Genomic DNA, 20,700 nt, shown 5'->3' on the forward strand with positions numbered 1-20,700 from the left:
GGGTCACCCATGGTGGACAGATTTCAGCGTAGCACCCAGACTAAGACAGACTAGGAAGAAAGACCTGGCGATCTACTTCTGAAAATTAGCCAATAAGAACCCTATGGGTCACAACAGAGTATAGTCTGATATAGTGTTGGAAGATGAGCCCCCTAGGTGGGAAGGCATTCAAAACACACAGTGGCTGCAACAATGGACTCGAGCACGCCAATGACCATGAAGATGGTGCAGGACCAGGCAACGTTTAGTTCTGTCGTGTGTGGGATCGCCATGAGTTGGCGCCGACTCTGGCGACTAACAACAGCAGCATCCCTGTAACACGTCACCGCATCCTCCAAGGTCTCTTCTCAGCAATAATTGGAACCACGCCGTAAATGCTTGATATGCAGGGCACTGTGCTAAGGACTTGACCCCATTTTGGCCTCATTCAGTCCTCACAACGCCTCTTTGAGGCAGGTACTTGCATCGGGAAGGATTCCTTGATTACGAGAAACAAATACCAACTCTGGCTAACTTAAAAAACACAGGTGCCATGTAGTTGACTTTGACTCACGGTGGCTCCACGCATGTCAGAGTAGAAGTGTGCTCCCTGAGGTTTTCGGCAGCTGGTTTTTCCAAAGTAGAACACCAGACCTTTCTTTTGAGACGCCTTTGGGGGGACTCCAGCCTCAGGAACCACTTACAGCCTCTCCTGGGCCAGCAGTGGAGTGAACGAACCAGCTGGTTTTCTCTCCCAGCCTCCCCAGGCTCCAGAGCCAAAGCCCTGGGAAAGCAGCTGGCTCTGTGGCGGAGCTGAGACGTCCTGCCGCCCTCTGGAGTGCGTGAGAGGCAGTGTAGGGAAGCAGCCTCTGAGGGAGGGTAGCCCGGGGTTCACCCTCCTACCGGTGGCCCTGGTGGCGCACTGGTTAGGAGCTCGGCTGCCAACCAAACTGTCGGCGATTCAAATCCACCAGCCAGTCCTTAGAAACCCTACGGGGCAGTTCTGCTCCGCCCCCTCCAAAGGAAGGGACCTGCCAGGAAAGGGTGGATGCTGGGCACCCAAACCTGAACAGTGCAGTCAGCTCCCGTTCACAGACGAGAAAACTGAGGCTTGGTGGCTGCTTTGGCTGAGATTACACCGAGTAAGGGGCCACCGCTAGAAAACAGTTGTCGTCAAGCCACCTCTGACTCGCGGCAACCCCATGTGTGTCAGGGTAAAACTGTGCTCCATAGTGGTTTTAGTGGCTGATTTTTCAGAAGTAGATCACCAGGCCTTTCTTCCTAAGTACCTCTGGGTGGACTTGAACCCTTTCGGTTAGTGGCTGAGCGTATTTAGCCACTTGCACCAGCCAGGGTCTCCAGGTAAGTAGAGAGCTGATGTTTCAACCCAGGCCCGCCCCACCTCACAGTCCCACCCTTGAGCCCTGCTCTAGTCCAACCGGTTTCCTCGTGTTCCCCAAACCCAGCACTCTTTACCTTTGCGACACACACACATACACACACACACACACAACACTCCCCACTCCCTGAGGCGGTTCCTCCCCACCTCTCCCTGCTCACAGCAGGCCCTGCAGATGGCCCCCTCTCCCAGGAAGCCCTGCTGGATGTGCCAGCTCTGCACTCAAAGCTAAGTCCTCACATTCCTTCCTTACAGAAATGTTCTCCCGCCCAGCCAGGCTCTAAGCCTATTCCTGAAGACCCTGGGCAGTTAGATCAGATGCAGAGCTCTCCCGCCCCAGGGGAGAGCCCCACATCCTCTGATGTAAGCATCAGTGCAGGGTAGTGTAGCGGTCAGAGAGGTGGGGACCAATGTCCAGCTTGTTTTCTTATTGACTGTGGACCTGGGCAAGTGACTTAACTTCTCTGAGCCTTAGTCTTTTCATCCACAGAAGCGGGATAATAACATACACCTCACAGTTAAGAGGAGTCCCTGAGTAGTGCGAATAGTTAAGCACTTTACTACTAGCCAAAGGGAGCCCTGGTGGTGCAGTGGTTAAGAGCTCGGCTGCTAACTAAAAGATGGGCAGTTCGAATCCACCAGCCACTCCTTGGAAACCCTGTGGGGCAGTTCTCCTCTGTCCTTTAGGGTCACTATGAGTCGGAATAGACTCGACAGCAATGGGGTTTGGTTTTGATTACTAGCGAAAAGGTTGGCAGTTTGAACCCACGCAGAGGTGCCTCGGGAGACAGGCCTGGTGATCTGCTTCTGAAAGGTCACAGCCTTGAAAACTCTGTGGAGTGGTGCTACTCTGCCACAGGGGGTCACAACTGACAACATCAACATAGGTTAGTATGAGCGTTAACTGAGATAGTATACGCCAACATTAGACTAACTACTTAGGTTGTATTTTTTCATAAATAACTTTTCATTGTAGGAAGTAAAAATACAGATAAGCGCAAAGAAGCAAATAGAAATCACCTGTAAATCCATCACCCAGAGAAAATCACTGGTAACATTTTGGCCTGACAGCTTCAGTTTTTGTCCTCCTATGCATTTATTTGGATCCCTGCTGGCTCAGTGGCTAAGGGCTCTGCTGCTAACCAAAAGGTCGGAAGTTCAAATCCACCAGCCTCTCCTTGGAGACCTTATGGGGCAGTTCTACTCAGTCCTTTAAGATCACTCTGAGTTGAAATTGACTTGATGACAATAGGTTTGTTTGTTTGTTTTTTTGGTTTTATGCATGTATTTATTTAATACCTCTTGCATAAGGCTATTAAAAAAAAGGAGCATTAATTGTGATAAGGGATATGTATTAGTTTCCCAGAGCTGCTGTAACAAAGTACCACAAACTGAGTGGCTTAAAACAACAGAAATGTATTGTCTCACAGTTCTGAGGCTAGAAGTCTGAAATCCAGGTGTCGGCAGAGCCATGCTATCTCTGAAGGCTCTAGTGGAAGAAAGACCCTTGCTTGCTTCTTCCTAGCTTCTGGTGGTTCCTGGCAGTCCTTGGTGTTCCTTGGCTTGAGGCGGCATCGCTCTGATTTCTCCCCCGTCTTCACGTGGCCGTCCTCCGTCTGCATATGACTGTCTGTGTCTTCTCGTTCAAGTCAACACTCAGATGGGATAGGACCCACCCTACTGCAGCATGACCTCATGCTAAGTTAGCTGATAACAATTGAAAGACCCTATTTCCAAACGAGGTCACATTCACAACATATCTTTTTGGGGGGACACAATTCAACCCCTAACAGTACATGAACACTTACCCCAGTACCAGGCTCTCCTCTTGGGCAGCATCTGTGTCTAGCCCTCACCTCTCTCTGTTCCTCTCCGGCTCTGACTCCCCTTCCCTGCTGGCCGCTACCACCTTCATTTCCATCCAGAAGTTTAAAAGTAGCGAGCCAGACCTGAAGCCACCATCCGCCCCACAGGCCCAGCTCTGCCTCCTTGCTCTCCATCTCTGCTCACCAGCTCCCTCTTTGCTCCATTTCTTGGTTCTGTCCTAACCTTGCACTTCACTCAAGCGCAGTCTTTCACCTCGTCAACCTGCCATGCTCTCGGCTGTCAAGGTTCCTCTCTGGAGCCCTGCTCTCCCTGTGCTGGGGCGCCATGAGGGTAGGCTGGGGGGATGTGGGGAGCCTGAACACCTGGAAAAGAACAGATAAACAGGCTAGGTTTCTGAAAGAAGTCAGAGCTCAATTTGCTAGACAGTTTGGAACACAGGGAACCAAGGTTCCTTAGCAAGGAAGACTGTGTTTTCCTTGGCTGCACTTTCAAAAGGAACACCTGAGACAGAGGCATCACAGGCTATCAGAATCGGGGGGAGCGTTGGTCCTTGGTATAGTAAAATGGGAGCAGAATTTCAAAGTGGCATCCGTTTTCCATCACAGCATGGATCCAGGCCCTGTGGGTACAAATGTTTAACATGCTTGGTTGCTAACTGAAGGGCTGGAGGTTTGAGTCCACCCAGAGGCTCCTTTGAAGAAATGCCTGGGGATCTACTTCCAGAAAAGTCAGCCATTGACAACTGTCTTAGTCATCTAGTGCTGCTATAACATAACTATCACAAGTGGATGGCTTTAACAAAGAGAAATTTATTCTCTCACAGTCTAATAGGCTACAAGTCCAAATTCAGGGCGTCAGCTCCAGGGGAAGGCTTTCCCTCTCTGTCAGCTCTGGTGGAAGATCCTGGTCATCAATCTTCTCCCGTACTAGGAGCTTCTCCGAGTAGGAACCCTGGCTCTGCTCCTGGCACTACTTTCTTGGTGGTATGAGGTCCCCAAGTCTCTCTGCTAGCTTCTCTCTTTTATATCTCAAAAGAAATTGGCTTAAGACACAATTTAATCTTGTAGATCTCATCAACATAACTGCCACTAATCAATCTCCTTACATCATAATGTTAGGATATACAACACATAGGAAAATCACATCAGATGACAAAATGGTGGACAATCATACAAGAGAGGGAATCATGACCTAACCAAGTTGACAGATATTTTGAGGGGACAGATTCAATCCATGACAACAACCCTGTGGAGCACAGTTCTACTCTGACACACATGGGGTCAGTATGAGTCGGAGCCCAGTTGATGGCAACTGGAAAAAAGAAGTGTTCAGGAACCATCCACCAGAAGCCAGTTGGTCTTTTCCCCCAAGGGTACCCAAAGGGCCTGTGCTCTTGACTTAACAGAAGGGACAGTAACTCCTGGGCCCTGGGGATGGGGAGTGGAGCAAACGTTCTGGAGAAGAGACAACAGGCTGGGCGGGGCTGGGTGGGGGAGCCGCCTGTAGAGGGGCCTCAGGGTAGCAGTGGGAAAGCCTGCTGGGGGGGCCTCACAAGGAGAGGGGTCATTAGCATCGGGACCAGGTCCCAATATACGTGGATGGAAATGTACTGTGCCAACAGAAGGAAAGTCTGTCCATCTCACCCCCTATCCAGTCTCAATTGTACAACAGGATGAGGGGGCAAACAGTACCGGGCGGGGCGGGGGGAGCGGTGGCGGGATGTGAAGGTGGTAGGGAGAGAATGAGTCATGAGCCGTGTGTGTGTGTGTGTGTGTGTGTGTGTGTGTGTGTGAGAGAGAGAGAGAGAGAGAGAAACTGCGGGGAGGGGGTGGGGCAGGGGAAGTGTTCCCAGGTGGAGGCTTCCTCTGGCTGAGAACAGATAGGACTTCCTTAATCTTTACATACTGCTACCCAGAGCCTGGGAATCTGGACCAGTAGGAGGGAACTGGGGACACCACGGACACGCCTGAGTGAGCACCTGGGTGCGCGCCACACACATACACATACATGTGCATGCACACACACATACTCACAGACACGCACACACATATACTCTCACACACACACATACCATATTTTACACAAATAATGTGCGCCTTCTGAGTTCGTTTGCCGGCCATGCCCTCCCTCCTAGAGGTACCCTTACGAGCCATGCCAATCCTCTTCCACATATTGGTATAAAAAAATTAGCGTATTCGCTTATGAAAATACCTGGGGGTGGGAGGAGGGCACAGCTGGCAAACAAACACAGAAGGCTCAAGTTATTTGTGTAAAACATGGTACTGTCTCTCAAACACACACACACACACCACACATGAGTGCGTGTGCCCTACCCCTCCAGGAGGCACATGAGGGCTGAAGCCCAGCTACCCTAACTGCCCACACCTGGTACCTGGGGCGCGAAGGGGGACTGCTTCAGTAGTCATGGCCTTCACTACTCAGGCACATTCGCTGAGGCCTCTCCTCACACAGAAACACCCCGAGCCTTTCTCCCTTCTCACCCAGGCTTCTTTCTTTTACTTAGTTTTTCACTTTTTTTTTTTCTTGTAGTGAGAAAATATACACCAAAACATTTGCGAGGACAGCTTCCACATTTACGATTCAGTGACATCGATCACCTTTTTCATGTTGTGCCACCATTGTTGCTACTTTTTTCCAAAACATTCCACCACTATTAACATTATTAACATAAACTTGATGCCCCTCAAACAAATACTCCCCTTTTCCCCCTCCTTCCTACCGCTGGCCACCATTAATGATCTCTGGTTTCTTTATACATATATTTGCTTATCTCACACACGTGAGACCACCCAGTATTGGTCCTTTTGTGTCTGACTGATTTCCCTCAGCAGCATGTTTTCAGGCTCGTTCATGCTGTGGCATGTGTCATAACTTCATTTCTCCTTATGGCTGTGTCATGTTCCCTCGTGTGTATCTACCACATTGGCTTATCCAGTCATCTGTTGATGGCCATTTAGGTTGTTACCACCTTTCAGCTGTTGTGAAAAGTGCTGCAATGTACACTGGCTTGTTTGCATCCCTGCTTTTGGTGGTGCTGCGTATATACCTAGGAGTGGGATTGCTGGGTCACGTGGTAGTTCTACGTTCAGCTTTTTGAGGAACCGTCAAACTGTTTTCCACAACGCTTGTACCGTTTTACATTCTCACCAGCAACGGATAAGGGTTCCAGTGTCTCCACAACCCCTCCAACACGGTTTTTTTTTTTTTAAATCATTGCTCGTCTAATGGGGGTCAAGTGACATCTCATTGTGGTTTTGCTTTGCATTTCTCTGATGGCTAATGATGCTGAGCACCTTTTCATGTGTTTGGTGGCCATTTGAATGTTTTCTTTGGTGAAATATCCAAGTCCTTTGCCCATTTTTGGAAACCCTGGTGGCGTAGTGGTTAAGTGCTACGGGTGCTAACCAAAGGGCCAGCAGTTCGAATCCGCTAGGCACTCCTTGGAAACTCCATGGGGCAGTTCTACTCTGTCCTATAAGGTTGCTATGAGTTGGAATTGACTGGACGGCACTGGGTTTTTTTTTTTTTTGGTTGCCCATTTTTTTATTGGGTTGTTTGTCTTTTTGTTGTTGAGTTGTAGAAGTTATATATATATTTGGATATTAGGCCCTTATCTGATATATGGTTCTCCAAAATTTTTCTCCCAACCTTTAGGTTGCCTCCCCCGCCCCCGCCAACGTTTCTTAAGAGCTGTCTGCCCTGACTTCCCCACCCCTTCCATTTGCTCCTCTGCAACCTGGCCACCCCTATACTATAACTCTGCTGAAACTGCCCTTATCAAGGTCACCAGTGGCCTCACTCTTTCCAAGCCCAAAGGTCAATTTTTAGCCCTTATCTTACTGGAGCTCCAGTCCCTTTGGCAAGAGGCCCATAAGCAGATCTTTGCTGTACACTGTGGTAAAGGAATGATAGAGATACACACAGAAACTTACAGAAACCCAAAGGATTCCTAGCCCAGCCCAGAGAGGTCCAGCGAGTGTTCCTGGAGGCATGAGGGATGAGGAAGCTGGATAGGTAGGCTCTAGCAGTCACGGGTGGGGTGGAGGAGGTAGAGCACTCCCAGCTGATGGCCAGGTCCAGGGTGTGGTCATAGGGGGAGGTGGCCACAAAGACTGTGGGGAGCAGGTCACTGGAGCCAAGGAGGTGGAGGAACTGGCCTCAAGGACACTGAAGTGAACCACAATAACAGTGCAACTTTGGGTTCATAGATGAGTTTAAGTCAACCAGTCCCTTGTCCAAACCAACTCAACCGTGTAACAGGGAAATGCCACCGAGGATGCTGGCTGTGGATTTGTGCCTTCATCCTTGACAGCTCTAATTCCTCAAAATTAAATTTCCCTCCTTGGCAACATTTCTAAATCTAGTGTGTTCACCGTTCGTAATCTCTCTCTCTCTCCTCCCTCCTCTTTGCTGCTTTGCCCTCTGGCCCCTCACCTCCCACCACACCCCAGGTGTCTCTCCTGCTGTATGACTCCACCAGGATGAGGCGGCTTCTGTCCAAGGCTGTGGTGATTAACGAAGACGACGATGACAAATATCCCTGGAGGCAGAACACGCACAAGTACGACACGCACCTCACCCTCAGCCTTTTCCCCTTCCTCTGGTTCATCCTGGGAAATTACTGGGTCTTTTCTGTTTACCTGCCTGATCTTATCCCCCCTTTCCAGCAGCCACAGGATTACTGTGACAAAACCCTGTACCTCTTTGCGGTAGGGGTCCTTGTGCTCAGTCACACCATGCTGGTCCTACTCGTGCTGTGCAGCAGTTGTGTCCACCTGTGCTACAAGTAGAGGGTCGCCGTTGATGAAGACTGAGAGCCCCCACTCTGGCATGCACACACATACACCTACACACACAGAGACACACAAATGTACACACACACGCACACACATGCATGTACACACACATATACATGCACAGACATGCGCACACACACAGCATACACACAGACACACATTTGCACACACATACACATATATGCACACACACACATCTATACACAGGCACACACACACATACACACACGTATATAAGCACACACATACATACACACAACCCAACTCAGGAAGAGGGCATGCTGTAAAGGCAACCAAATCCTTCCTGCAGGCATTTCTGAAACCACCAAACGCACTGAACAATCTAGAACACTAAAGAAACTCCCTGCCTGCCTGGGCCTGGGAAAGGCACTTTGGCTTTTTTCATAGGGCGAATTTTATACCTAAGAGTTTTCAAAGGCATTGTTTCTTTTTTTGAGGGATGAGGTGAAAGAGGCAAAGAATGGGAGACCCTTTCAAATCAGGGTGCAGTTCCAACGACTTACAGGGTAAAGAACACCCAGGGGTTTTGGTGTTGCTGCTGCTGCTGCAGGGGTGTGATTCAGCCACAGCCGTGGGCACCGTCATAGAAAGAGCATGGACTTTCATAGAAGACAAATCGTAGCTTTACTTGCCAGTGGCCTTGGATGAGGCCCTCAGTTTCTCTGAACCTCAGCTTCCTCATCTGTAAAATGGGGATAATAAAACCTACCCCGCAGTGTTGGTGTAAGAACCACGTTCAGTGTATTCATAGCACCTGGCTCATGGTAACTATGTGTCAGAGTAAAACTGTTTCCCATGGCTGGTTTTTCTGAAGTAGATTGCCAGGCCTTTCTTCCAATGCACCTCTGTATCCAATAAATGATGGCTTTTACTATGATAAGGAGGAAGATGCTCTTTTAATAACTCCAGCTGCTTTTGGAGAAAGTTAGAGCAGCCCTTCCCCACCCCAAATCAGGTGGATTTGGTCTGATTGGTGGGGGCATCCAAGGACAAGGAAGTAAATCCCCTTGGGGCTGGAGTGGCCTGCCAGCCTAGCATGGCAGGGGGAGTGGTCCCGTCACACTGTGCTCAGGCAGGGCTCCTGCAGATGGTTTGCTTGGCTTGAGTCTGCTTCGTTCCCTTGGTATGTGTGCCTGTCTCTGTGATTTGCTGATAGCTGTGGGCATAAACCAGTTTTGTGTGTGACATAAACCAGCTTTGTGTGCTTGGTGTCAGGTTGCATGAACTGAGGTGTCATCTATGTAGGTGCTTTTTGGTCTCTGAGTTTAAATGCTCCTCTACATTAGGACAGGTGAAGGTTTGCAAGCCTTTTGTAAATCCATTGGTCTGGAAGTCTAGGAGGACACCAAACAGCGACCACTAGCGCACTCCCCTCTCCCCATCGGTGGGCTGGGGATAGTCTGCTTGGACCCCAGGCGAGGCTGTGCTGTGGAGTATGTGAGGGGGACCTCCTGGCGACTGGGGGACTGAGTCCCTCCGTGAGTCAGCCTCTCCACAAAAGGCCCCGTGCTCTGGAGTCCTAGAGGCAGAATGCCGCCCTGGGTGTCCCTAGGAGCAGTGCCTGAGCAGCGTGGCGCCAGCGTCCTTGTGCTCCTAGCTGGGACACATGCGCAGCCTCCCTAGTCTGCATATTTGCACGGCGCTGAGCTGCTTATTTCCTGGTGCTTAATAATCAAACCCATCCGAGTGGCCCTCCACGTGAGGCGCCTCCCTTAACCAGACGTGTCAGCTCAAACTGAGTAGCTCACTTCCCTGTGTGGCTTTCAGAGAAAAGGACTCGTGAGTCCCGCGGAGACTTCCCGTTTGATTTTGTAGGCAGGCCCCAGGCATCGCCACCGGGAGTCGCGTTTGTTTGGTCGCGTTGTCCTCCCAGGTAAGGAGAAGGGGCTCGTCGCGCCCTCTGTTGGGCGAAGTGGGGAAAGCCCGATCCCGCCCCCGCTCTCCACGCGGTTGCCTTTCCTAAATTCCCTTGGGGCGGAGGCAGAAGACCTGGTGGGCGAGCAGCTCGCGGCCCCTGCCCCCGCCGCCCCCGGGACGCTTGGCTGGGTTCTACCGCGCCCGCCCACCCCCGACCACGCAGAGTAGGGGCCCGGGGGGAGTCTGCGAGCTCAGACGTTGGGGCAGGCAAGGGGGCTGTGGACTCCCGTTCCCACCTTCCTTTCCTCAGACGACTTCTCAGTCACTCAGCTAATGTTAGGACACAAATGAACAACACTGGAAACCAACAGGACTCGTTTCTAAATCAACCCAGGCCACACGTCAACTAGCACCTCCCGTAAAGCCCCAACACTACGTCCTGAGCTCAGGCTCCAGCCTAAAAGACAGGAAGTCAAGCCTAGATAGGCAGGTCAGCAAACCCCAGACTCCGCACAGGTGGAGGAGAATGAGCAGGCTCCCCTGGCTCAGGCATGCTGTGGACGAGATGGCAAACAGCTTTGTTCTCCAGTCCAGCTTCAGTCACGACTACGCTGTGTTAGGAATGACTCTGAGGCTGCATCCAGACTCCTTAAAGAGCGCTGGCGTTGAAGACCCGGGCCTGCCTGAGGCATGGGAGCCGCGCCGCGATGTGACAGCTCCAACCCTACAGCCCCTGGGAGGTGGCTCCGGGGTTCTGGCGAGCTAATGGAAGCTCTCCCACTCACGCCCCAGTGGCTGTCCTCAACTAACAGCGTTGCCAAGACACTTGGCTGGTGGCCTCGTGAGTGACAAATGTGGGGGAGTCTGCAACAGGGGAACATGAGAAGTGGTGGCTTCACACCTGCTTCCCCTCCACTCTCTCCTCCTGGCATATGGGTGTGGAAGACGGAGCCCAGGGGCCAGCACTACTCCCTGAGACTGCCTCTGAAGCTCCGGTCCTGGGGCCTTGCAGAGGTGGAAAGAGTGGTGAAAAACCATGCCTGTTAGCAGACTGCGGATATTGGCTAGTGCTTTGGGTACATCAGTGGCTGGGCCCCAAAGGCCCAGTTTCTGATAGGTATGGATATCCTTGAGTGCTGCAGAAATCCGTGTCTCAGTATAGGTGGTGACTTATCAAATATGTATGCCAGTAAAAGTGGCAAGATAATCCCTTCCCCAGAAATGGCGTGGTAAAAGAATTTTCTTTCCCTCCTTTCTTTCTCTCTTTACATTTTTTTTTTTTATATCTTATTCCACAACAAGTGTGAAGGAGCTTTAGATATAAGAATATAAGAAATATAAGAAAAAAGGCAAGGAAAATATATAGTTAAAAACAGACCTGTAGGTGGAAACAATCAAAATATTAATCAACAGATGAATGGATAAATAAAATGTGGTCCACACATACAGTGGAATATTACTCAGTCATTAAGAGGAAGGAAGTCCTGATACATTGCTACAACGTGGATGAACTTGAAAATGTTATGCTGAGTGAAGTAAATCACTCACAAAAGGACAAATGTTGTATGATCCCATTGATATGAAATATCCAGAATAGGCAAATGCGTAGAGGCCAAAGCTTATTAGTGGTGACCAGGGGGAGGAGTGGGGCGGGGAGGAGAGTGGCTGTTTATGGAGATGGGGAACTTGGCAGCAGACTGCGGGGAGGAGAGTGGCTGTTTATGGAGATGGGGAACTTGGCAGCAGACTGGCGGGAGGGGAGGAGAGTGGATGTTCATGGAGATGGAGAACTTGGCAGCAGACTGGGCGGGGGGAGGAGAGTGGATGTTCATGGAGATGGAGAACTTGGCAGCAGACTGGAAGGGGAGGAGAGTGGCTGTTTATGGAGATGGAGAACTTGGCAGCAGACTGGGGGGGGAGGAGAGTGGCTGTTTATGGAGATGGAGAACTTGGCAGCAGAGTAGGGGGGAGGAGAGTGGCTGTTTATGGAGATGGAGAACTTGGCAGCAGACTGGGGGGAGGAGAGTGGCTGTTTATGGAGATGGAGAACTTGGCAGCAGACTGGCGGGGGAGAGTGGCTGTTTATGGAGATGGAGAACTTGGCAGCAGACTGGCGAGGGAGAGTGGCTGTTTATGGAGATGGGGCACTTGGCAGCAGACTGGGGGGGAGGAGAGTGGCTGTTTATGGAGATGCAGAACTTGGCAGCAGACTGGGGCGGAGAGTGGCTGTTTATGGAGGTGGGGAACTTGGCAGCAGACTGGGGGGGGAGGAGAGTGGCTGTTTATGGAGATGGAGAACTTGGCAGCAGACTAGGCGGGAGGAAAAAATTAGGCGGGAGGAGAGTGGCTGTTTATGGAGATGGAGAACTGCCAGGGGGAGGAGTGGGGGGAGGAGAGTGGCTGTTCATGGAGATGGGGAACTTGGCAGCAGACTGGGGGGGGAGAGTGGCTGTTTATGGAGATGGGGAACTTGGCAGCAGACTGGAGGGGGAGAGTGGCTGTTTATGGAGATGGAGAACTTGGCAGCAGACTGGGGGGGAGGAGAGTGGCTGTTTATGGAGATGGAGAACTTGACACCAGACTCGGGGGTGGGGGGAGAGTGGCTGTTTATGGAGATGGAGAACTTGGCAGCAGACTAGGGGGAAGGAGAGTGGCTGTTTATGGAGATGGAGAACTTGGCAGCAGACTGGGGGGGAGGAGAGTGGCTGTTTATGGAGATAGAGAACTTGGCAGCAGACTGGGGCGGGGAGGAGAGTGGCTGTTTATGGAGACTGGGAACTTGGCAGCAGACTACTCAGGTATTGCTGCGCGGCATGATAATATAATTGGTGTCACTGACCTGTACAGGTGAAAACTGTTGATTTGGCAAATGCGTTATATATATATTTTTTACAACAAAAATAGAATCATAGGAAAAGCTATGATGGTTAGAAGGCAGAGGTTCTCAAGTTTTCTTTTGTTCCTATACCAAAACATTTGATTCTTGGCCCAGAGAGATTCGGAGAAGTGTGCTCATTCTTAGATGTACCCCATCCCACTGCAACAGAGAAGCTGGCTCGGAGATCCTAAACAATTGCTAAAACCTGAAGTAAAATGTTGGCTTTGAGCTTCTTTGCCACCAAAGCAGTCAGGAAAAGATGAACAGCTAGGAGTAGCACGTTTTCCATAGAGTAAAAGTATGCCCCTTCTGGAGAAACACAGCCAAAGTCCGCCTGAGAAGGCCATGTGCTTCACCCAAGAGGGGTCTCTGTGACTCAGGGGGTGACATCTGAGCGTGCTGTACAAAATACATGAGCAGGCTTTGCACAGTCATTCACTAGAGCCTCCCTCCATGGATGGTGAGATGGTTATGAGGAGGCATACTTAAGGGGAAGAAGTTTCGGAGCCAAGGCAAATGGCCCAGACTGTGGTTCTCTGCAGGCCTGGCTTAATCCAGAGATGTCTCCTGGACTGTCTAGGGAGCGATGGACTGTGTCTTAGTTACCCAGTGCTGCTGTAACAGAAATACCACAAGTGGGCGCCTTTAATAAACACATAAATTTTCTCACAGTTTAGGAGGCTGGAAGTCCAAATTCAGGGCACCAGCTCTGGGGGAAGGCTTTCTCTCTGTCAGCTCTGGGGAAGGCCCTTGTCTCTTTTCAGCTTCTGCTCCTCAGTTCGTTGGTGAGCTTCATGTGGAGTGGCATCTGTCTTCCCCATCTCTTCTTATATCTTAAAGGTGATTGGCTTAAAATATACTCTACACTGACATGGCCTCATTAACATAACAAAGAAAACCCAACCCCAAATGGGATTACACCCACAGGTTTTGGAGTTAGGATTTACAACACATATTTTTGGGGACACAAGTCAGTCTGTAACAGGCTGTCTGCACTTTGAGTGATCAGTATCATTTCCCTCAGCGGGGCTTCTTTGATTGAGTCCCTAGGTGGTGCAAATGGTTAAGTGCTCAACTACTAACCCACCCAGAGGTGCCTCAGAAGAAAGGCCTCGTGTTCTACATCTGAAAGACCATAGCCACTGAAAACCCTCTGGAGCGCAGCTCTACTCTGACACACATGAGCTCACCGTAAGTTGGAATCTACTCCATGACAACAGGTTTGATTTTTTTGGTTTGAGTTCTTGATGGAAAATGCTTGTAGGAGGCCCCACAGGGTTCTGCACTCATGTCAGTGGGCTGCATACACCTGGGGGATGAAACTGCCTTGCCAAGGCTGAGGTGAAGAGGTGGCCATCGTCCTTGGTGGGGACATCTTCAGACTGTGGTATTCTGGGGGAAATGAGCATGGTGATACCTCTTCCAGATGTGGTGAAACCTCAAGGGAATGGATCCTTATGGCTGGAAGGGATACTCAGTTGCTCCCATCTGAGAAAAGACTGCAGCCAAGATAAATTACACATTGAAGCCATTTAACTTTATTTGCTATGTTGGGCATCGTGTGGAAAATCACCTTGTTCCCATTCTTTGACTGGATCTGTAGATGTGACAGGAGTCCCTGCATAGTGCAATCAGTTCATGTTCTTGGCTGCTAACTGAAGGGTTGGAGATTCAAGTCCACCCAGAGGTGCCTCGGACGAAAGGCCTGGTGATCTACTTCAGAAAAATCAGCCATTGAAAACCCTATGGAACACAGTTCTACTGTGACACACATGCGCTGCCATAAGTCAGAGTCGACTGGACAACAACTGGCTTTTATAGATATGCCAGGTGAAAGTCGCAAAAATGGAGCCATTTCACTGGGTTCAGCCACACCAGTGGTTCTCAGAGCTCAGGGAGCTAGGAGAATTACTTGAAGGTTTGTTGAAAATAAAAAGCCCTGGTGGCGCAGTGGTTAAGCACTCAGATGTGAACTGAAAGGCAGCCTTGTTGAACCCACCAGCTGGTCTATGGGAGAAAGATGTGGCAGTCTTCTTCTGTAAAGATTACAGCCTTGGAAATCCTATGGGGCAGTTCTGCTCTGCCCTATACGGTCACTATGAGTTGGAATTAACTCAGCCGCAATGGGTTTGGTTTTTGGTTTGTTGTTTAAAATACAGAATCACAGCCCCAGAGCTTCTGACCCTGCACCCCTGGGTCCAAGGGCCACATGTGTGCACTCAGAACACACATGAGCATAGACTCACCCAGGTCATTTCATCTACATTGTGACCGTGAGGGTAATATAATGCCACTTCTAGTATCACATGTCGTTTCCATTTGTTTGAGCATGAGAAGATGCAAAGGGGTTGGTAACTTTGAGTTTTGTGTAACTCTGAGTCTGGAGCTTCATTTCTTTATGGGCATTCTTCAGTGTTGATGAAATAAACTCGGTACAACTTGTTCTTCAGTGCCTTCCTTGAATACCCTGGGGGAAGATAAACCTCCAGCCCTCAGCTGCTTTGCTTGTTCTTTCTTCCTGTGGGCTTCTCAGGGTGCAGACTCAGTCCACAGACATGAGAACCATCAGGGGCCTGCTGGAGGTAAAGTTTGCTCCACAAAAGTTATAATCCTCAGGTGGGTAGATGAGTCGGTGGTAGAGATGCTAAAAAAAGGAATTAACAGACAATCCTTCTTATTGGTTCTAGTGGCAATATTTCTTTTTATGAGTGCACAGCTAAGAAGAAAACAAATCTCTCTTTTGTAGAGATTGAATTTCAGTATTTTCACATGTCAGGCCAGCCTGATGTCTTTATAGCAGCCGAGGTATCTTAGCTATCTTGGGAGACTGCATTTTGCTACTTCTAGAAATAGGAGGGGGGTCTTTTTCAAATATATTTTCTGTTTTATCTCAAGAACATCTTTAGCCATCTAAGATGCATCAATTGGTCTCAACCCACCTGGATCAAAGGACAATGAGGGACACCAAGGACACAAGGCGATTACGAGCCCGAGACACAGAAAGTGCCACATGAACCAGAGACTACATCATCCTGAGACCAGAAGAACTAGATGGTGCCCGGCTACAACTGATGACTGCCCTGTCAGGGAACACAACAGAGAACTCCTGAGGGAGCAGGAGAGCAGTGGGATGCAGACCCCAAATTCTCATAAGACCAGACTTAATGGTCTGACTAAGACTAGAAGGACCCGGTGGTCATGGCCCCTAGACCTTCTGTTGGCCCAGGACAGGAGCCATTCCCGAAGCCAACTCTTCAGACATGGATTGGACTGGACGATGGGTTGGAGAGGGATGCTGGTGAGGAGTGAGCTTCTTGGATCAGGAGGACACTTGAGACTATGTTGGAATCTCCTGCCTGGAGGGGAGATGAGAGGGTGGAGGGGGTTAGAAGCTGGTGAAAGGACACGAAAAGAGAGAGTGGAGGGAGAGAGCAGGCTGTCTCATTAGGGTGAGCATAATTGGGAGTGTGTAGCAAGGTGTATATGGGCTTTTATGTGAGAGACTGACTTGATTTGTAAACCTTCAGTTAAAGGACAATAAAAATTATATATATATATATATATATAAAAGAACATCTCCTTTGTTAGCCCATTCACCTTTTAAAGTTGGAACTTTCTTACTGTATTGCACGGAAGCAAAGCTCAGCTTCACAGGCAAAGGAAAGGCAAATTGTCCCTTCTGTGTGCTTGTCCTGTAGCCGGCACTGTGCTGAGGGCTTTTACACATGTATCATGACCGTGAAGCTGGCACAGGACCCAGCAGTGTTTCCTTCCATTCTATACAAGGTCGTCATGAGTTAGAGCCAACTCTGTGGAACTAACAACAACAGCAGCAGACACTTGATCTCTTCTTATAAGCCTCCTAAAAAGTTTCATGGCTCCAAAGGTCCCTCCTAGATCAACCCCTGCCTTTATTAGCCATATTCCTTTTGCTGAGCCAACACCCTGGGTTCAGATCAGGCCTTGAGCTTTCTCAACAACCAAAACAGGAAGTGAGATATAACCTACTCTAAGATTTGCATTGCCCGTGAACTTATTGCCTTCTCCACCACCATCAATGGCCACTGGCCACCTCCTGCGTGAGCAGCACTGCCCCGGAAGCAGCTCCTCTCCTCAGGCCTTTAATGATTTCCCCACAATTCCAAGATTTTTTTTAGTCTGGTTGGACTCTTCCAAACAATTATGTTTGTACTCCTTCTTTCTTCATTTGACTGTTTCAGCTTTTAAAATGGTTTATAGCTCATGGATTTCCATTACCCAGGAAAAAAAAAAAAGGCATTTCACAAATCTGTTTACAGTTTATAAGTTTGTTTACAAGGCAGCCAGCTTCAGTTCAATTCCCAACTGATTGGGGAAAAGGCTTGAAGCCCCACCTGGATTCCCTTGGGACCTCTTCTGCCCGCCAAGTGGGACTGTCCCCAGCTGCAGCAGGTGTTGCCCTAATGGCTGACACCTGCAGCCTTTCCTGGAGGCCTGGCCTTGGTTGGTTAGAGCCAGCTTGCCAGGAAATCTGTGTGAGTTACCACCCTCCTCCCACCCAACCCTGGTACCCATAGCTAATGACTGAGTATGGGCAAGGAGGGGTAACTCAGGGCACATCAAACTCTGTGGCGCTCTCATGCGCCAGTGCTTCTCGTGGGGTCAGACGGAGGCTACACTTCATCTGAAACCACATCTGTGCTTAGTCTCCTAGTGCTGCTGTAACACAACCACACGTGGATGGCTTTAAGGAACAGAAGCTTATTTTCTCACAGTTCTAGAGGCCAGAAGTCCAAAACAGGGTCTCAGCCATGTGGATTCCCTCCTCGTCGGTAGCCTAGGCATTCCTGGGTTCCTTGGCAATCCTCAGGTGGTGTCTGCCTTACCCTGGGTGTGCGCCTCTCTGCCTACGCTGCCCTACATGTAACTTAGAAGGGTTTAGGTTTAGCACACACCCTGCTTCCAAACAGGATTACATCCACAGGTGTAGGGCTTAGGACTCCAGCATACATTTTGGGGGGACACAATTTAATCCGTAACAAAATCCTTTCTCAGCTTCTTCCCTTTTCCTGCCCTGCTTCCCTCCTCTCATTCTGGTTTCTTCTGAGACCACTGCCTCAGTGAATCACCTCACTTGAAGCCCACCTCAGGCTACACCTCCAAGAGGCCCGACCTGAGACGGTATTTCTCCACAGTTGGAAACATGATATGAATCACTAGACGCTCCCTCTTACAACCCGTCTGTTTTCCTAAAATGAATATCTCAAAACTTTATTTTTATTATAAAAGTGATTCATGCTATGGCTAAAAATTCAAATAGTATCAAAGAGTACAAAGTAAAATGTAGAAGAGTTCAAACCTACCCCAACTCCTACTTCTGTTCCCTGAAAGGTAAACAGTCTTCATTTTTAATAGCTTCCAGCACATGTCTATGTATATTTAAGTATTTTTATATATCAGACTATTCATATTATTTTGAAACCTGCTTTTTTTCCACTTAATATATTGTCTTAGTCATTTAGTGCTGCTATAACAGAAATACCACAAGTGGATGCTTTCAACAAACAGAAGTTTATTCTCTCACAATCTAGTTGTTGTTGCTGTTAGGTGCCGTCGAGCCAGTTCCGACTCATAGCGACCCTATGCACAACAGAACGAAACACTGTCCCGTCCTGCGCCATCCTTACAATCGTTGTTATGCTTGAGCTCATTGTTGCAGCCACTGTCTCAGTCCACCTCGCTGAGGGTCTTCCTCTTTTCCACTGATCTTGTACTCTGCCAAGCATGATGTCCTTCTCCAGGGACTCATCCCTCCTGACAACATATCCAAAGTATGTAAGATGCAGTCTCGCCATCCTTGCCTCTAATGAGCATTCTGGCCGCACAATCTAGTAGGCCAAACCAAATTCAGGACATCAGCTCCAGGGGAAGGATTTCTCTCTCTATTGGCTCCGAAGGAAGGTCCTTGTCATCAATCTTCCTCTGGTCTAGGAGCTTCTCAGTCATAGGGACCCTGGGTCCAAAGGACGTGCTCTGCTCCTGGCACTGTTTTCTTGCTGGTATGAGGTCCCCAATTCTCTGCTTGCTTCTCTTTCCTTTTATCTCTTGTAGGATAAAAGGTGATGCAGGCCACACCCCAGGGAAACTCCCTTTACACTGGATCAGGGATGTGACCCGAGTAAGGGTGTTACATCCCACCCTAATCCTCTTTAACATAATCTAATCTTGCCTCATTAACCATAGGCAGAGATTAGGATTTACGACACTTAGGAAAATTACATCAATCACAAAATGGAGGACAACCACACAATACTGGGAATCATGGCCTAACTAAGTTGACACATATTTTGGGGGGGACACAATTCAATCCATGACATATATCACGGATGCCTTTTTATTACCAGTGCAAAGAGGTATCTGCCTCACAAATGGCCAATATTCTAAGACTCACATAAGTAGGCACATTCTCTGCTGTGAACATGTTTGATCGCTTCTGTGAATCAAAATTGAAAACCCAATCATCTGAAATTTATTTTGCCACACGAATAATTGAGAGCTCAGTTTGAGAAAATATTTGTCATTCTCCCTCATGTGCTTAATGAAATAAACCTCTGGCTGTACCAAGCCCCCCATGGAATTAGTTGCAGAGGCTCTTGGATAAGGTGATGCGACTGACTGGAGGGAAGCTCCACCGTCCTCAACAGCGAATGGAAGCTCCTGAGAGAAGAGAAGCATATTAGGCTGTCTGTCATCCTTCGGAGGCCCCAGGAATGCGCCTGTGCACATCAGTAAAACCTCACGCCTGACATCTGTTCCCACCACCCGCCTCTCAGTGTGTCGTACTGTGGTGGTTTGCACGACGCTATGCTGGAAACTATGCCACCAGTCTTACAAATACCAGCAAGGTCACCCATGGTGGACAGGTTTCAGCAGAGATTCCAGACTAAAACAGACTAGGAAGAAAGGCCCGGTGATCTAGCCAATGAAAACCCTATGGATCACAATATTGTCCATATAGTGCTGGAAAATGAGTCCCTAGGTTGGAAGACACTCAGAATACACAGCAGACACTACCATGGACTCGAGCATAACAATGGTCATGAAAATGGTGCAGGATCAGGCAACGTTTTGTTCTGTTGTACATGGGGCCACCATGCGAGGGAGCTAACTCCATGGCAACGAACAACAGTAATTCCTATTTATCCTTTCAATATCTTATGTGTGTGTATAATTAGGATACATTAGGCAACAGATATAAAATGGAGGCAGCACCTGAACATCACAGAAATTATAAAATATATTTAAAAACATAAAAATAATATCAGTATTCCTTAGTCCTCCCACATCTCCCCAGAATGACCAAGTCACCTAATATGAAATAGTTGCAAGCGCACCGCCATCTGGTTGTTCCACGCATACGGAAAGGGCCCGTACACTCACAGGCTCAAAGCCCAAGCTGTCTTAGCTGCCTGCAGGTCTTAATGTTACGCCTTCCTTCTCTCAGTGCCTCTGACCGTGTGTGTAGGGGGTGGGGAGAGATGTGGGCTGGGGTCACTGGTAGAGGGACTTTTAAGTCACCCAGCCACACACAGGAACAAATCAACCAACCAAAAAAAGGGGAGGGGATGCTAGTGGAAGCTTCCATCCCCACAGCAGTGACTAAAAGAAGAAATCAAGGAGAAGCCTCCATGGGATATGTCCCCCATCCTTAAAAAAAAAAAAAAAAAAGGTGAAGCATGTGGAGTCTGGAGCCAGAGTACTGACTGGAATCCTTTAAGTGGCAAGTCCAAGATCACACACATCTAGAAAGTCTGCTACTTTCTAGATGTGTGTGATCTTGGACTTGCCACTTAAATTCTCTGTGCCTCAGTTTCCTCATTTGTCATGAGCACAGTAAGTAGAGCATAACCATCTGTTATGAGATAAATCCTTTTATTTCATCC

The 20,700-nt window shown here is 49.0% G+C and overlaps 1 protein-coding gene across 1 annotated transcript in view; it reads left to right on the plus strand.

Annotated features, from left to right (window-relative positions):
• TMEM272 (transmembrane protein 272) overlaps positions 1-16,308 on the plus strand; it is a 52,408-nt gene extending 36,100 nt beyond the window's left edge. The window contains exons 6-8 of the mRNA XM_049853341.1: positions 7,678-9,916; positions 13,829-13,969; positions 15,674-16,308. Of these exons, the coding sequence (XP_049709298.1) occupies positions 7,678-8,016 (339 nt within the window). The 3' untranslated portion in view covers positions 8,017-9,916; positions 13,829-13,969; positions 15,674-16,308. The remainder of the gene's footprint in view (positions 1-7,677; positions 9,917-13,828; positions 13,970-15,673) is intronic.
• Positions 16,309-20,700: the final 4,392 nt, after the last annotated feature.

This window comes from Elephas maximus, chromosome 14, assembly GCF_024166365.1.
Source record: "Elephas maximus indicus isolate mEleMax1 chromosome 14, mEleMax1 primary haplotype, whole genome shotgun sequence".
Taxonomy (NCBI): domain Eukaryota; kingdom Metazoa; phylum Chordata; class Mammalia; order Proboscidea; family Elephantidae; genus Elephas; species Elephas maximus.